The 18,812-nt window shown below is 36.2% G+C and overlaps 1 protein-coding gene across 11 annotated transcripts in view; it reads right to left on the bottom strand.

Moving 5' to 3' along the window:
- Window positions 1-107: 107 nt before the first annotated feature.
- Window positions 108-18,812, bottom strand: part of LOC121324771 (ral GTPase-activating protein subunit alpha-1-like) — a 48,065-nt gene continuing 29,360 nt past the window's right edge. For 5 of the 11 annotated variants that reach the window (XM_041266936.1, XM_041266942.1, XM_041266934.1 and 2 more), the window contains 3 exons: window positions 17,962-18,089; window positions 8,251-8,375; window positions 108-2,591 (listed from right to left, as the gene is read on the bottom strand). In XM_041266936.1, the coding sequence (XP_041122870.1) occupies window positions 2,446-2,591; window positions 8,251-8,375; window positions 17,962-18,089 (399 nt within the window). In that variant the 3' untranslated portion in view covers window positions 108-2,445. Of the gene's footprint in view, window positions 2,592-5,190; window positions 5,222-8,250; window positions 8,376-17,961; window positions 18,090-18,812 lie in introns of all 11 variants that reach the window. The other 6 variants (XM_041266943.1, XM_041266944.1, XM_041266939.1 and 3 more) reach the window with 2 other exon arrangements.

Raw genomic sequence — 18,812 nt, 5'->3', positions numbered from 1 at the left:
ATAGCCATTACAAATGTATAGATACTACATTTATGACAATACGTTTATTATATATATATATATATATATATATATATATATATATATATATATATATATATATATATATATATATATATATACTTATATTTACACATGCAGTTAGTACTGGCATCATGCTGCATTTGGTTTGCATGAACATACATTACTAAACGTGAGCAAGTCTTTTTTGCAAAGTCCACACATCCCAAGAAATAGAACACAACGGGACATATTTTCAAATCGTTTACTCCAGTCTTTAATTAACTCCTGTTTGTTTTAACGTGGTAAAACACCTGCTCATTTTGCAAAACTAGAACCAAACAACTAATATATCTGAAGTCCTCTTTTACTGTTTGTCGTTGTTACATTAACATGGTTTTTCTCCTTAAAAAAATAGGAGTTAAGAATGGAGGAAATGCTTTGAAAACATGACGTTTCATTTTACTTCAGCAATTTAACCCTTAGAATGCTGCCAGTATTTTTGTTCCTTTTAGGTTTGTCCATCCACTATCTACATTATTTTTAATATAAATTGAACCTAAAGCTTTTGATAATTGTATTCATGCAAGATGCCAGGACATTTTACAATACCAAAATTCAACTGATTTTAACACCCTTACATTAGTAATGTAAATAACTGATTAAAACTTGCAGTTTTTAAGTCAGAAAACACTACCTAATCCAAAACGTTTTGTGTGTGAAAGGGTTCTGGGAAATGCTAAGACCATGCTTGAGCATGGAGCAGTATCTGTGTGGATTTTATGAATATGTTACAACGATCCATAAATTAAATCCAAATAAATATTGATCTACATTAAGTGTATTGCCATTTTAACAAATAATAGCATTAAAATAAGTTCCGTACAACAACTAAAAAATAGGTTGTGTTTATTTTAACACTGCACTAGGAAATCTAGTAAACTGGTTTGCAGACATGAAAACTAAGACTACATGTTATCTTTCAGGTAAGTTTGTGCTGAACGAGTTAATAATTGTTCAGCAGGAATAATCAAATAGTTAACATTATAGGGAATAAAATGCCAATGTGATAATTCACCTGCAAAATAAAACAGCAACTAGCATTCTAAGTGTTAAAAATGTAACAAAATTAAATTAAATCTGGATTATATATTAGACCACACGTGGTAATGATCCCTTTTCAACCCTTTAAGAGATACCAGATACTTAAAAACATTTTTAAAAAAAACACACCTTTGGGAAATGAAAATTGTTATGTTGTCCAAAGATCACAAAATCTTAAAATTGGCAATTTATGTTACATTGGTATTGCAAATCGTTTTGATTCTCATTTAAAAGTCCGGTTTGAAGCTCATAATAGCTGATTTACTGTGGTTGTAGTTCAGCTAGGTGGGACAGGTGTGCAAGGTTGTGTATAAAAACAACAGCCAAGCGTCTAGCAGGGACTTCACTGAACTGTCCTTGCCATTGCCTAACCCTTTAAGCCAGCAGGTCTCAGTATACACACAGGTGCTGTGCAATCACCCCAACACAAACCCAGCCCTGACCTGCAGTTACATCTGGGACTAGGATCACTAATAGAGCTGTTTTAAAGGAAGAAGATAATGCAAGTTATGCCAGACTTTTTTTTTTTTTTTTTTTGACAAACTAACTTGATATGTTAAAGGCCATACAGTACGTATTTATTTGTTTTACTATTACAATATAAGTTTTAAAACTTAATAATCTGCACACATTTTCACTGTATAAAAAGGAAGCCAGTCACATTACAACATTCTTTATAACACATATTTGTAGTGTAGGAATCTCTGAACTGCTCACTCCTACATACCGTTTTACTGTACAACTAGTGGAATAAACAAAGCAGCCTTTTAAATGCTTGGATATTCCTGTAATTTAATGAATTACAATACATGTCTGAGCCTATGGTTTGGCACCCAAAAGGATTCATCAGAAACTGAGCATCTGTCTTCACTACTGCCTGCATTTGTTTAAAACCCAATGTCTAAAAATAAAACCTGCATTTTGTATTCTGTCATACCTAGTCAAAAGACTGTAGGTATTTTATATACTGTACCACCAAGCGTAACAAAAATGAATGCAATTTATATATTTGACCATTATCTTGTACAACTACTATTATTTATATTCATGTGGAGAAAAAAAGGCTGCACTCATTGCACTAAAAGCAAAATTAGGCAGCAACATCTAAAATAAAAAATACACAGGGCGACATAAACTCCAGTGTTTCAATAAAAGAACGTGTGTGTGTGAATGGATGAGCTGCTTTGTGTGTGGCAGGAACACAATTTACATACATTTGCTTTCTTTTTTTTTCTGTACACAAGTGAATATTATAAAACCACAGTTGGGCAGAGCAAGTGTTCTTGTTTTCAACAGTAACGAGTGTGTCTTTTGTTTAAAGTCCATGCTGAATTGTGATCATCAGGATTTATTGGCAGAGCCGGAGGAGCGGCGCAGTTTCATGGACATGCGGCTCTTGCTAGCACGGGGAGACATTGGTGAGGCGAAGCCGTTCCCGTCTAACTGCGCTGCTTGATTTTCGACTTGCTGATCGTCGGGACACGAGCCTGCAGAGACAGCACAGGAAGAAAGAGCAGAGCAGTGAGAATGGAGACACCAGCCCCTGTGGGGGGGCGCTCATTTACAAAACTGAAAGCATGCTTTTTAATGGTTAGAATGCTGTGCCTATTTGTTTCCATTTCATTATCTCAAAGCCATTTTAGAAGGGTAATACCACCCTCCAGACTGTACATGTCTTGTGTTAAAGGCACCTGGCTTACCTTTTGTCGTTACACACCATGGGGTGGTATAGTACAAAACTGCACACATCCAGTTCATTATTACTGCTTGCATGACATACTCTCTTTTATATTTACAGAGCCATGTGTTTTTGTTCAAGTAAAACCACAAGTTATACATTAACTTTTTTTTTTTTTTTTTTTTTTTTTTTAAACAAACTAATTCAACTGCTAAAATTCTACAAAGGGAACTAGAAAAGAGATGAGGAGTCAGGAGGAGGAGGAGGAGGAGGAACAGCAGCAACAACAACAAACAGAGACACAGAATGAAGGAACTTCTGGCATTTTTGCACAGCTAGCGTGAAAGACCTTCTGTTTCAAGCCTTTGCCCTTTACCTTGATGCAGTCAATGTTTTCTAGTGGAGGTTTGGAAAGGGGCAGAAATATTACAGCGTTTCTCTCTTTAGCTGACAATGAAGAAAAATATGGAAGCAAAAACAGGAGGTGGAAAGGAAAGGAAAGGAGGGGGAAAAACAAAAAATAGGAAAGAGAAAACAGAAAGATAAAAGATAACAGGTGTGAGATATGACAAATGATTGAAAGGGTATTAACAAGAGATGTGCAGAGAACACAGACATACAGTAATGGTTAGGTATGTCTTGTGTCATAACATGATGCACAGTTAACACACAGAGATGCTAACTGGTATGCAGAGCAATGGTTTACTTGCCCTCATATAAAATACCTCTAGTATAAATACAAACCTTTAACGCAGAGGTACCTGGGTGTATAAAGCTGAAGCAAGGAAAAGCAGCTACTCCAAAACGTTCAATAAATTCTCATTTATAAAATAAAAAACTGGGACTGGGACAATACTTCAACCAAGTATCATTTTTGTGAGAGTGTACTCTAAAGTTATTTCTGTGTGGCACAAAGTGATGACTAATAAAAAAAAATACATTTTAATAGGGTCTGTTAGTCTGGTGGTAAACAGTGGTACTGGCAGAAGTTTAGACATTCAACAGGTGTCTTTCCATACAACCATATGGTATGTGGACATTCCACGTGGTTACACCACCCCTTCGAAAAAAATTAACTGCTAAAGTTAAATACATTTTCAATCATAAGAAGCATGTTCTCTATCTTAGGGATTTCACTTTAAAAACAAAACAAACAAAAAAGATGACAAGATATAGCCTTTAATAGCTAGTAGTGTCAGAAATTACTACAGGCTGAAGTAAATGATCATTTTGCACTGAATGATGCATCTCAACTTCCATTTGATCGCTTAGTTTCTCAACCTAATTTATTAAGTATATGTTTTCACATCTTTTAACTCAACTACTAAAAAATATAACTAGGGGTAAGGGGATTCTGAAATTATTCATGAAAAGAACAATGGATTTATTGCACTCTTGTTAGCTTTTGATATGTTAGAATGTAAGGTTTAGAAATACACTTTGCTTCTGTAAACACCTCTTCACTTAAACACGAGTCAACATACTGGTTTTCACTTGTTGAGCATCTATGTCCTCAGTGATCATTAGCAAGCAGCTGCAAATGGATTTCATGAAATAGATAGGGAGAGGTAACTATAAGGCAAATACAATTACAATCTGTTAGCTATTTGACTCAAAATTCACATATACAAGTTTTTAATGCACTGTTATACAAGAATAACAACTTTTCTGACTTTTCGCTATAAAAACATATCATTAAATGAAATGAATGTTTTAAGGTTTTTTTGTTTTTTGTTTTTTTTTCTTAATTGTTTTACCCATTTACCCAAATTCGGACGTTCTACTAAGTTTGAGGTTGTTCTGTTAAAATGTACTCGTTATTGGGAAAACAATTTTATATAACAATCTTATAATACAAAACAACAGCAAGTCCAATTTCAGACATTAATTTCTGAAGTATTCATTTTAGCTTCTGGAGATAAAACCTTGTTACAACTAAATTAGATAATACCCATAACTCACTGGTTCTTTATGATAAATTCGATGTATAACCAGGGGCACTTCGGCACCCTGATAAGATTATATTAAATAAAAAGTCTTTACTCACATAACATCAACAGTAGACATTACAGGATACAAAACATAATGGTGAAAAATGCTGCTAGTCCAGGCCAAGAAACATACTGAAGCACAGAGGTGTTATTGGGTCAATGAAAAATAGTAGTGCAGTAGCAGTGAAACACCAGTTAAAACAATGCCTAAACCACGCACAATGAAACACTACCCAAAGTCAGGGGTTTAGAGGTTCATGCAGGCCTCACGTTAGTACACATCTACCACAAAGTGGACAACAGGGTAGTGCTTTTTATTTGTTGTTTAAGAAACAGTGCACAAATGTACTTAGTGCGAGACTTGGTTACAAGTAAGAATCAAATAAGATGCAGCTTATTGTTTCCGCTGGGTCTTACCTTAAGATATACACAAGTGATAGTTAATGATCTAAAAAGTAGAAAATAAGATAGATAAATAAATAAATAAATAAATAAAAATAGAGATCACTGATTAGAAGGAATGAAAAGAGCCGGAAGCCCATTTGTTAACAGTGTCCTACCAAATTCTTCCAAGGTGCATTGCTTTTAAAAATGCAACAGCCGAGATACAACTTTTACAAAAAGATGCCTTTACTGAACGTACCATAAAAAAAGTGCTTTCTCTTCAACTTGTACTATTTTCTTTTTGCCTTCCGATGCCCCCTTTACCGTTCAATGAAAGATTCTTAATGGCTAAAAATGAATTACTGAAAAGAACACTGAAATGGGGCGAGTTTGAACCATTTAAAATTGCTGAGTATCTTTTTAAATGGTAATATTGAACACAAGCACTATACAATAAATCAAGAGGAGTACAGGACTCCGTCAAGGTAAGATCAATGGATGCCAAAGTGGCACCCAATTTAAAAGCTTATATATTCCAAGGTAGAAAAATATAGTAGGTTACAGTAAGAACACCCGGTTAAACAGCAAAACATCAGAAATGATCAGTGCACCTTTAAAAACACAACATATATACACACACACATACATACATACAGTGGCTTGCGAAAGTATTGACCCCCCTTGGCATTTTTCCTATTTTGTTGCCTTACAACCTGGAATTAAAATGGATTTTTGAGGGTTTGTATCATTTGATTTACACAACATGCCTACCACTTTCAAGATGCAAAATATTTTTTATTATGAAACAAACAAGAAATAAGACAAAAAAAACAGAAAACTTGAGCGTGCATAAGTATTCACCCCCCCAAAGTCAATACTTTGTAGAGCCACCTTTTGCAGCAATTACAGCTGCCAGTCTCTTGGGATATGTATCTATAAGCTTGGCACATCTAGCCACTGGGATTTTTGCCCATTCTTCAAGGCAAAACTGCTCCAGCTCCTTCAAGTTGGATGGGTTCCGCTGGTGTACAGCAATCTTTAAGTCATACCGCAGATTCTCAATTGGATTGAGGTCTGGGCTTTGACTAGGCCATTCGAAGACATTTAAATGTTTCCCCTTAAACCACTCGAGTGTTGCTTTAGCAGTATGCTTAGGGTCATTGTCCTGCTGGAAGGTGAACCTCCGTCCCAGTTTCAAATCTCTGGAAGACTGAAACAGGTTTCCCTCAAGAATTTCCCTGTATTTAGCGCCATCCATCATTCCTTCAATTCTGACCAGTTTAACAGTCCCTGCCAATGGTGTTCTCGGGGTGATGAGAGGTGTTGGGTTTGTGCCAGACATAGCGTTTTCCTTGATGGCCAAAATGCTCAGTTTTAGTCTCATCTGACCAGAGTACCTTCTTCCATGTGTTTGAGGAGTCTCCCACATGCCTTTTGGCGAACACCAAACATGTTTGCTTATTTTTTTCTTTAAGCAATGGCTTTTTTCTGGCCACTCTTCCGTAAAGCCCAGCTCTGTGGAGTGTACGGCTTAAAGTGGTCCTATGGACAGATACTCCAATCTCTGCTGTGGAGCTTTGCAGCTCCTTCAGGGTTATCTTTGGTCTCTTTGTTGCCTCTCTGATTACATTATGTAACACAATTTTTGTTGCTCGGTAGTAAGTGTTATTTCCTAATTGCTTATGCCTCAAAAGTATAGAAAATGGCTATTATTCCCCACAAACTTTGCTTTTGTGACCAGGACAGTGATATTTCAAAATATCACTATTTCCAATGGGAAAACTGGCAAATGTGGGTCTTTTCGTTCACATAAAGTCAGAAAAAAACAACATATGAATCCAAATTAACATGTATTTATACTAAAGTAATACAAAAATGACTACAAAAGATTTAGAAGTGAGTAGTTTTTCGAGATTTACGATTATACTGTAAATACTGTTTGCCCGTTTTCCCATTGGAAATAGTGATATTTTGAAATATCACTGTCCTGATCACAAAAGCAAAGTTTGTGGGGAATAATAGCCATTTTATAGTCAATAATAGCCATTTTCTACACTTTTGAGGCATAAGCAATTAGGAAATAACACTTACTACCCAGGAACAAAAAAAAAAAAAAAAATACTAATAATTTGTTACATAGTGTTAATGCCCTACTTGCCTGGTCCGTGAGTTTTGGTGGGCGGCCCCCTCTTGCCAGGTTTGTTGTGGTGCCATATTCTTTCCATTTTTTAATAATGGCTTTAATGGTGCTCCATGGGATGTTCAAAGTTTCGGTTATTTTTTTATAACCCAACCCTGATCTGTACTTCTCCACAACTTTGTCCCTGACCTGTTTGAAGAGCTCCATGGTCTTCATGGTGCCGCTTGCTTGGTGGTGTTCCTTGCTTAGTGGTGTTGCAGACTCTGGGGCCTTTCAGAACAGTTGTATATATACTGAGATCATGTGACACTTAGATTGCACACAGGTGGACTTTATTTAACTAATTATGTGACTTCTGAAGGCAATTGGTTGCACCAGATCTTATTTAGAGGCTTAATAGCAAAGGGGGTGAATACATATGCACGCACCACTTTTCCGTTATTTATTTTTCATTTCACTTCACCAATTTGGACTATTTTGTGTATGTCCATTACATGAAATCCAAATAAAAATCCATTTTAATTCCAGGTTTTAAGGCAACAAAATAGGAAAAACGCCAAGGGGGGGGGGGGGGGGGGGGGGGGGGGGGGTCAATACTTTCGCAAGCCACTGTACATATATATATATATAGACACACAAGTCTACAAGTTACTTTGTTTGCCAATTACTTTACTGCATATCCTCCTCATGAATTTTAGGGCATTATTAGATTCATGCAATTTATAAGGGGCATCTATACATTAAACATTTTAAATGAATGGTAAAAATTAGCATACAATAGATCAAATATTTGTTTTATAAAATGGGATGGTTTATTTTTATTTGTACCATTAGTATTTCAGGTTTGTTTACTGTGACCAGGGCAACGTGTTCTTATACAGAGTGATCAAATGCCTTTAGCATGTTCTGATCACTGTGCCAATTGGAAACTGGCTTGCACTTGAATGTCTTACCTGCATTGGCTGGTAGGTGGTGAAATGGGGCTGGACAGAAGACTTGAGCAGCATAGTCTTCAAAGGTGGTGGGCTCTCGATGATGATGCACAATGGTTTCCAGGTAGCGTGCTCTCTCCTCGTAGCTGGCACCCAGGTCAAGGAGGATCTCTAAATAGTTTATTGCAGCTTAACCAACATCTGAATAATTCTTGTAACTCATTACGATTCACTACCAATTTAAAAAGTCCAACTAACTTCCATTTATAGAGTCCCAGGTGACTGCATCACTGTTCTATAGTTAACCCTCATCTTGTATGCTTCCCAGTTTGTTAAAGAAATATAAAGGCACATCTTTTCTGTCCCTATGAGCTGAACTGCCCTCCAACCTCAGCAAGCAGCAGGTACAAATGCTATCAGCAATTTAAACTCCAGCTTAGGGAAGTGAATTTAAAAAAAAGTGACGGTATTATATAAAAATGGATGTGTCACTATTACCTTAAGAAAAGGGGATAGGGTTGTACATGTGAATTGAATAAACAATATATTTTTTTAAAATCCTTTCAGCTTTTGTCTTTCTAAAAAACAAAAATGCATTGCAGGTTCATACAATCAGGTTCCGCCTGGGCAAAGGGCAGGCGGCAATACATGGAAGAATCTTGTCACCAGAAAATGTCACTAATTGCAAAAACTTGCTATTATCAGAGACTGTAATTACATGCCTTTCTCAGACATGCATCTGGCAGTGATTGAATGTACCAGACAGGCAGCATTACATATGTACCACATTGTATTATGGTGGTCACTTCACTGCTCATTTGTGATAATTATCTAAGACTTACTGCTAGTGAAGTACAAAGAGTACACTTGGCCAACACAATAGTGATCAAATAATCCTGATCTGATTGTGATTAAAATGCATCAGGTGTTTTTTGCAGATTTTCCTCTAAGCAGTTTGACTTGGGGGACCGGAAAATGACATTGAACAGTCACAAATCCTTTCAGGATTTCCTTATCCTGCTCTATAATAGTTTCCATGGCAACGTACACTATTTTATTTGTCAATACTAGAAAAGGTTTAGAAAGTGCGCATGAAACTCACTTGTTTGGAATATTGGACTTCAACGTCATGGGTCTATGTTCCTGAATCTTAGGTGATTCAACCTAAAATAAGATATGATCAAAGGTAATGTACTTGTCTTGCTGTATTCATCTCTAGCCACTGGGCTTTACGGTAACAGAAATGTGCCCATACAGGTCCTTTGAGGATCTCCGAGCCCTTGTGTACACACCACTCTGAAAATTAAGCCCGCTGACTAGGACATGATGAAAGTAAAGAAGTGACAGGCTTTTGTAGGAATAAGGATTGGGAATTAGTTTCAGAGGATGTCATGTTTCTCTCTTCTGTAGCTCCGAACAGTTTTATTGACAAGCGTTTCAATGTTTCAGCTCCCTCACTCTGGCATCATTATCAAGAGGCCCAAAGCTGTACCTTCGATTGGTCTAATGCCTTCTCTTCCTCTTGGCACAGAATGCGGTCCTACATGCCTGGCTGTGCGTGTGGGAAAGTGTTTCCTCCTTTTACCACAGCAGGCAGTAGCATGCAATTATCAGGAAAGAAGCCAACACGCTGGCTTGTGATTCCTGTACCGCCTGAACCGAGAAATACGCAAACCAAACTCTGGAACTTTTTTTCTTCTGTCACGCTGCGCCCACTGCTTTGAAGCCCTTCAAGCTTTTTCAAAAACAGCACTTCTTGGAACTGTCAAAAGAAAAGGAGCCAAAAAGGAAGTTACTACATTTAAGTGATGGCAAAAAACGCAAAGCTTAAAATGACTTGCCAAATGTTAAAAAGAATAAAAAACATAAGAAAAATACATAATTCACAAGCAGTGATTGAAACGGTCGGGTCTGGATTTAAAATGCAAACCCCTCAGCTGCAGAAAATTATAATAATTTTGCCACAACTTATTTTTATATCACGCTAACTATCAAGACCAACAAATCCTGTTCCCTGCTTAAATAAATTACATTTTGCAAGAAAAAAAAAAAAATTAAAAAAATCCCATGCACTTCAACCCTGGTTCTAGCCTAGATGTAACAGTTTTTTTTTTTCTTCATTACTTGTCAAAAAGAAAGTATCTTTTCAGAGAAACTTCACAGCTGCTGTTTTTTCTACGTAGTTAATAGAGTCCTTTGGTTCACAGCAGTCACTCCTGTATAGAAGAAAAAAGCCAGCCTTTGTGTATTACCAGAAACTAATTTTCTATTGGGCTGAAAAGGGAAAAAAAATGGGTTATTGCTTCTCCCTCCTACTGAGCTTTTCATTATGCCTGATGCACTCAACTCTAAGCTCTCATGAAAGTGAAAAATGATGACTGAAGAGATACCAAAAATGAGCTTGTTAGCACATTAGACGTGAAGTATCTTGGTGTGTCCCAAAAAAATTCCCAGTGGCGTGTTAATTCACCACTCTGTACATGCTGGTATGGATAGCTTCCCAATTGTCATTCCTATTTTTTCACACTCATGGTGCTTGCCAGGAAGAGAAAAAGCTGGCAGACCACAGGAGGACTAACTGCTATCTAAACAAGCTGCTTTTTTAATCCCTTTGAAAAAAGTTCAAAAAACACGAATCAAAACTGTTCAAGTACAGAGTGGGTTTATTTTGTAAGTAAGTGGATTTGTGACCGCACCTCAAGGGTACTGAATTTCAAGTAATCTCTGAATGGTTAGATGAATTAATGGCTAGATTAATTAATTGCAGGCTTTGTACATCACACCACTGTACACATTGTGCCAAGTAATAGTTTACTTCTTGATTGTTGGGGATCTTTTCAAGGTATGGTGTTCAGTAGACCTTTTTTAGTATGATAAAAAAAATTATATATATATACATTCTGAAGAATGAAAACAAAGAAAAGATAGACCGAAGGCATCTATGATGTGCAATAAAATGAAAAGCCACGCATGTCACATAGCATCCTCTCATCTAAAATGAAAAGCTGCTTGTAGTAATTTAACAAAACAGAACAAACGTTGGATTGTTGCTAACAAAAACTTAAGCTAAAGATAAATTATGTGTAACTATCAGGATACCGCTATTGAATTGTTGTCAGGCTCTTGGGCACACAAACAGTTACCCAAATTGACTTGATCACTAATTATGAAACAAACCTGTGTTTGTTTCAAACAATCTGTGTGGAAAAGTAATGGAATAGACCGAGTATGAAACAAATATAACTAAGAGTTTACTGTCCGCAACAAAAAAGTAATAAGACCACAAAATGGCAGCCATAATTGGTCACAGGTCAAAGTGTAAGGTACTGTTAGATTTTTCCAGTTTCCTTAACACTGAACAAACTCAAATGGTTAATAGCAGAGGCGGAGATGGACAATTACATCACATTATGAACGCTGCTTGTAGAGATGCTCAATAATAAATCTCAACTTTAACCTTAAAACTACAAGAATTTTCAGCAATTGCCGTTTGCTTATCTAAAAAACATAGCAGACGAGCAATAACATTAACTGTAGAGAAAACATGTTTTAGTTTCAGCAAAAATACAAAAACCTGAATATTAAGAATTACATTTCTTGAATTTTACAGTCTGTAATTACAGACATGAATGTGTGTTCAAGTGCACTGTAATCAGTTTATTTTTCCTATTCAATGTCCCTGCTATCAGAAGCCATAAAAGTGATTTTATTACCAGGATGAGCTGTAACAAGCCTCAATAACCTGTCATTAAAACCAATGTCACAGCATTCGAGATTAGCAACAGATTGGCCTGACTAATGCACTGTGCCTCAGGGAGGCTCACAAGGCCTGGGACTGGAGTTCAACATCATATTTCCAACTATTAATCTTGACTTAAATACAATCAAGCTTATAATGAATGGGACCTGGTGTATCCTGCCAGCTATATTTAAAATCTGTGTTTCATCTCAATGGAAATTTATATATATATATATATATATATATATATATATATATATATATATATATAATAGTATATATTATATATATATATATATATATTGAAATTCATATATTGATCTGTAAATAATTTCAATCTGTGTTGAAAAGTAATGGAATAGATTTCCCCCTTTGGTCTCCACCCTTTATTTATTTAAAGGACAAGGACTTAAAGGGTTCAAAACTTAAGAAAGCATCTATAAGTAGTCTTGAAAATTGTGTACACAGTATATTTAATAATTATTCTAAATGATGTTTCTTTTTCAACTTCATCATGCATTTCTCATGATATTTTGGTTCCCTAATAAACTTTAAATGAAATACTCAGAAGGCATTATTGAAAAGCAATAATGCACACCTGCTCTTACATTATCATGGAATAGAGGACCGCTTGTGTTGATTGAACCACTTGAACAGCTCATGAATACACTTGTGTTGATTTGCCTAAATATCCTGCAGCTCATGCAGCAATCACCCTAAATATCCTTGAATCAAACACAATGTCTTTACAGATCTACATTCTATCTCCCCCAGCTTGTGGGTAAATCCAGCCTCCCCAGCCCGGCCCCCAAAGTACTATCTGAATGGGAAAAGGACCCCAAGTCTTAAGGAATACAGGTGAATTACATAAACTATTAGTATTGTTTCAGCAGCCTGTGTTCACAGATAGTATATGCAAATAGGAGTTACAGGCCTTGTCTGCTATACTGTAATTATTCAATTCATTATCACTAAATAATTAAACCTTGAAAATCAGACTGCAGTATTTATCAGAAGAGTCAATAAAAATTCTATGAAATCTGCTCCAGCACATCACCAATTAAAACTCATTTTTAATTTTCCCCTGCTCTCTAATAAAACAATAAACAGTGGCCAGAAGCCTTTCTAAAAGCTACAGCAAACAAACGAAGTGTAGCGATTAGATCAAACTGACTCTTTTTACAACTACAGGCAACAATTAGTGAAGGCAAGCTTCCCCCACCTCAAACCCCCCTTATTCCTCAACCCCTAAGCCGCAGTGGGTCAAACTATTTGTGAAGGCACAATGAAGCCATTGTGTAAGCTGGCTAGGACAGCAAAAAAGGACCTGTTCCTATTTGGCTGCTTTGATTGGAGTGCAATGAAACAATGGGAGTGCAAGCCAGGTTTCAGCAGCGTTTGCACTGGAAGCCAAAACTGAGAGAGAAGACCCTGACCCAAGCTTTCCCTATCACACTGAACCATATGCTGACCCCAGCAACCCAGCGGCTTTATCAGGAGGAATCAGGAGCCACGGTAACTCTGCTTCAATTCCCACTTCATGGCTCCATTCTCTCACTCTGCTCTACTGGCAGGCCAATGGGGAAACTGCTTGGCGCCTTTTTTTTTTGGTCCAGGTCTCCACAATCGTCCTCCAACAGATGGATGGTAGCTATAGCTGGCGAAGCGGGAGTTACACTTTTTAACAGATTGGATATCAAAACACAAGCCAGGAAAAAAATCTGGCAAAAGGCAAACGGGTGTGGGACCCGAGGCGTGGCTTTGATTCCACTCTGAAAAATGTGATCTGAGCTGTACAAAACAAAAAAAAATGATAATAATAATAATAATAATCTGAGCAAGATCCAAAAGGTCAGGCGGTTCGCACATTACAGAACTCTGAAGCTTGTAGATTACTACCTATTCAGTGCTGTTTTTTACCATTTATTATATACATAATGTGATTTATCCACCAATTTGCCACACAAGTGCTCTGCACAACAAAAATGAAGCGAGATGCCCAGCAGAGATGATACATTAAGTGGGTTTGGATTTAGAGCCAGCTGTATAGCTAGGTCTAAATAGCAAGCAAAAGGCAAAAACAAAATCCACACTTAAAAAGCAGGTGCATGCAAAGCTACCAGAAACATCAAGATCCAGCTTGTTAACTTTTGTGGCTCTTTTTTTTGAGATTCACTTGCTGTAAAAACTACAGCTATTAATGTTTTACAGTGAAAATTCAATATTATTATTTTCATGTCAAACATACAGCCAGCCCTCTTCCCTCTGCTGAAGCTTTGTTTTACAGACTGCTGCTACTGGGAGTGCTTGGCCTGGTACTGCTTGGTCTCACGCTTCCCACAGTGCACTACACATGACCAAAGAATTGCAACTCCTTCAAAGAAGCCAAGTTAATGATTGTGTTTTCTCTCACATGACTTCTGCCACCAGGTGAGGACAATGAGACAGCGACAGCTGGTTCTTCTTTATTCAGCACCTTTACAAAGCTTATACTACTGAAGAAGGTTATGGAATCATTTCTCTGCACATGAAATCTAGGAAGGGAAGCAACCAAATTACTCATATGCTTGCAAAACTAACAGTGAGGAGGCAAGAAAACATGGAGGACCTACAGATACATAGATTTAAAATGCAACCCCTAGTGGCTCAAATCAAAAGGCATTTAAAGCCATGCTTTGGAATTATTCATTGCAGAACAATGTGGAACTTATGTCAACGGTATCAACAGGTAACTAATAGATGAAGTCTGTACTCTCCCTCCCTTGGGCCCAATCATTACTTCGAACACTGTCCACTCTTCAATCCCCAGCAAAGCGTTAAAACTCTAATTACATGATAATGCCATTAAATTGGAAACAGGAGAGAGTGAAAAACATAAAGCACCTATTCCATGACAAAACAATCAGAGATTTCAGCTAAATGTACCTTAAATTATAACTGAAGCAAAAGAAGGCAGAACAGGCAAGGGAGAAAGATCGGAGCTCGAAAGACATCCGTCGATAATGACAGATTGCTGCAATTCTGGCTGTCAGGATGATCGACCCATGCAACACACGCCAATCAATACCGCACTTCTGTATTGAGCAGAGTAGAGAAACACAGATGGGCAAGATTGCTTGGAGCCAAGACTCAAGCTGAGAATAACAATCTTATTTGCTTAAAGAACAAGTCAAATGAGAAATTTGTCAGTGAAAGCTCTGAAAATAAGCAAAAGCAAAGCATTTAGTACAAACCTATATATATATATATATATATATATATATATATATATATATATATATATATATATATATATATATATATATATATATATATATACACACACACACACACACACTTTTTTCATACACACACCTCTGTGACTGAAAATATCAAAATGTATATTAGCGGTTGATTATCATGAGTCTCAGTAACAATAATTATCTTTCACCTATACATTAGTTTCCTTGCACCAACTTGCAAGCTCAGAAGCACAAGTTCCTTTATATCGAGATCACAAGCTACTAATCATATAGTTCACCCAAAACACAGCTATTAATATAAAAGACCACATTTAAAATCTAGCAGCTGAAAAAAAAAAAAAATTACATACATATTATATATATATATATATATATATATATATATATATATATATATATATATATATATATATATATATATATATATATATATATATATATATATATATATATATATATATATAGTGAAGTAGCAGGGAGAGGGACAGATTCCTCCCTGTCTAAAACAGGTGGAAACGTATGTTTTGTTTAAAGATAGTTATGTTGATTGGTAATTGCTTAATTGTTAATTATCCTCTGCACCTGGCTGTCGTTGTAAATTACAGCCAGGTGCAGGGTATTTAAAGAAAGCAGCCAGTCTGTTCAGGGCTGCTGGTGTGTGAGGAGCCCGGTTGATAGTGATTTCAACCGAAACAAAAAGGTAGTGTGAAAGCGCCTTTTTTTTGGTATGTTCTGTTTGGTCAGTGCGTGTTACAGGTAAACAGCTTAGCTGTCCTGTGTTAGTGAGGTTTCTGTGAGCCGTAGTTAGAGCTCAAGAAACAGCAGGGTATTTGTTTTGTTTATTTCTGTTTCTGTTTATTAAAAGTGCGTGTAAACGCTAGAAAAATCAATTTCTGTGTCTGGCAGCTTGAAAAATTTATGAGGTTGCTTGAATATTGGGGGCAACGTCTTTTCAGAGTGATAGATATATAATAGATATATATATATATATATATATATATATATATATATATATATATATATATCAGTTTAAGTCGATTTTATGTTTGGTATCGTTTTGATACGACCCCAGCAAATAATTGTTTGGCATTTTGTTTGCAAGTTATTGAACTAAGAATTTAAAATAAATTTGTTAAAAAAGTTAATATTTTAATATATAAAAATCCTTGTTTAAGACCCATTGTCGCCACTCTGTCAACTTGGTAGGTTCTCAAGAATGAATAAATACAAATGTTTTTCTAGAACCTTCACTTTTGAGTCATTCTTATTGTTTGTCTAAAACAGAGCAGAATTTGCTGCAGACAGAGACCTCCACCACTTCCCTGAAGGAATTATACGCTGCACTGGTCAAGGAATTGTCATGCATTACTTCAAAATTATTTTAAAAACTGGCTGCTCATAGAGGTCCTACCTCATATTGACAAGTGGTTTGTTAGGTCCAAGCCCTGCAAATGCAATTACCATGATTCACCTGCATAGAAGCTAGTTCTGTTGGTGACAGGTTGAGTGTGCTTCATTGTGCTGCTTCTTGAAAAAACAACTGGATTTTGTCAGCAGCTTTTGCAGCACAGTGGGATTTATTGGCCCTGTACACAAACTACATGACCTGTACAACTGTGCTCACTAAAACACTGCATGTCATTTGAAAAGAAAGATATTTCATATTTTTTCAAGCGATTGTATCTTGTGTGCTAAGAGGAAAAAAAAAAAAAAAAAAAAAAAAATCCAGATACTTAAATGGCATTACATTTCAAAGCAAATCATTTTAGCACCATCACAGGATGGCAGCTGTGATCAGTACTGATGATCTGCATTTTCACGATTCAGAGCACATTTTGAATAGAAGCTCGTATCTACAAGACTTGAGAAGAAAATAAGATGTCAATATTTATTGACGAATCAGCATTCTCTTATTTTCCGCCTTAGTTGCAAAGCAAGCTGCTGTCATTTCTTTTCAATAGTAATACGAGGCAGTCTGGCACGATGAGAGAGAGGCCCTGTATTGCCATTAAGTTTGATCAATGCAGCATGCCTATGCCCATCTACAACCCTGTCTCATCAGCTCTGGCGGAACAAAAACTAAATGAAAGAAGAATGATAAAATGAAGGTCTTGAGAAATTGATTTCTACGTAAAAACAGATTGGCATATGAGAAATGCAACAGATTTTCACAAATGTAAACAACCTGTCAAATTAAGATATATGAGTTTTGAACACTTTCCTATCTCAACTGTCCCTCAATCAGTAAGAAGTAAGGACCTTTGAGCTGAAACCAGATTAGAGTAATATATGTCCCAGTGTCACTTTCTATATGTGAAGCCCACTCAGTGTCCCCCAAATCCTTGAATGACCTAGGAGGCCCCTTGGAACTACACATCCCCAAACCTATGTCTCTATACAGTTGTATCCAACAGCAAATTCATAATATGTTTATGATATTTATCAAATCTGTCAATTTCATAATCTGATGCAATGGCTGACTTCTTCAATGAGTCCAATTAAGTCCAATATGTTTAATCTAGCTTATAAATGTATACATTTTTAAAAGCAGCTATTAAAATGTAGATCCTAATATGCCTTAGCTTATTTAAACATATTAAACCATTTATTCCTTCCTAAAAAACATATGAGAGACATACTACACATAATAAATTAAGAATTATGCAGCTACAAATTGATAGTAAAAGGAACTTTCTCCTTGTAATTAAAAGCAGTTAAGTCACCAGATTGAAAGCATCTGAAAAAGGATACAAATTCTGGTACAATGGAATCAGAGATTTCAGAGCACGGCTGGCATTGACTGCTGTGGCACGCACCATGGTGGGCAGTATTTTTCCATCTACAATGGCCCCGTCAAAAAGAGGACCAAAAAATGGAACCTTAAAATGAAAGAAAAAACAAGCATGTTAGTGACATGTCCCCTGCAACAACTACAATTGCAAAACTGTGTCACATGTTTGGGCAGGAAACACCATATTCTGAGATTCAATATGTTGTGCTAAAGAATGTCTAAATGTCCCAACACATAACTAACAACTGTAACATAAATACAGTACTACTGAGATACAGCATGGACAACAATGTTGTTCTAACTTTCAAAACACATCTTTAGTTGGTTTGCCATGTGCATACGAAAAGGGAAAGTCCTATATGCTTTACAAAAAAATGTGTCAACGTTACTAGGTACTTACAATTCTACTAAATTCTGTAAGATTTTGCTCTAATATTTCATCTCATCTTTGCTGGAGTTAAATTTTTATCAATTAAGTAATGTTGGCAGATCATGAAAATCTTTTCAACTACTCAAAACACTGTTTAAGTAAGTTTATTTTTCAGTAAACATTATAAATAAAAGGTACAATATGTAAAATTACCATTGTTTAAATGGAGTTCCTGGAATGCAGAGACCAAGACCATTATGTTAAAAAGCCTACACTGTTTTTTTGTTAAGTTTACACAATGTGCAATGGAAAGTTGTAAGGTTTAGTGTGGACTCTCTTACACTAATGATTCTCAAGTGTAAAAGACATGCCAGCAAAGAACTTCCCTCTCAAGTGGCAAGAACATTCTTTCTTCCCACCTACACAGTTACGTTTTAAAGA

The sequence above is a fragment of the Polyodon spathula genome, chromosome 12 (genome assembly GCF_017654505.1).
Source record: "Polyodon spathula isolate WHYD16114869_AA chromosome 12, ASM1765450v1, whole genome shotgun sequence".
NCBI lineage: Eukaryota > Metazoa > Chordata > Actinopteri > Acipenseriformes > Polyodontidae > Polyodon > Polyodon spathula.
Note: the sequence above shows the minus strand (reverse complement) of the source record. Positions and strands in the feature narration are given on the sequence as shown.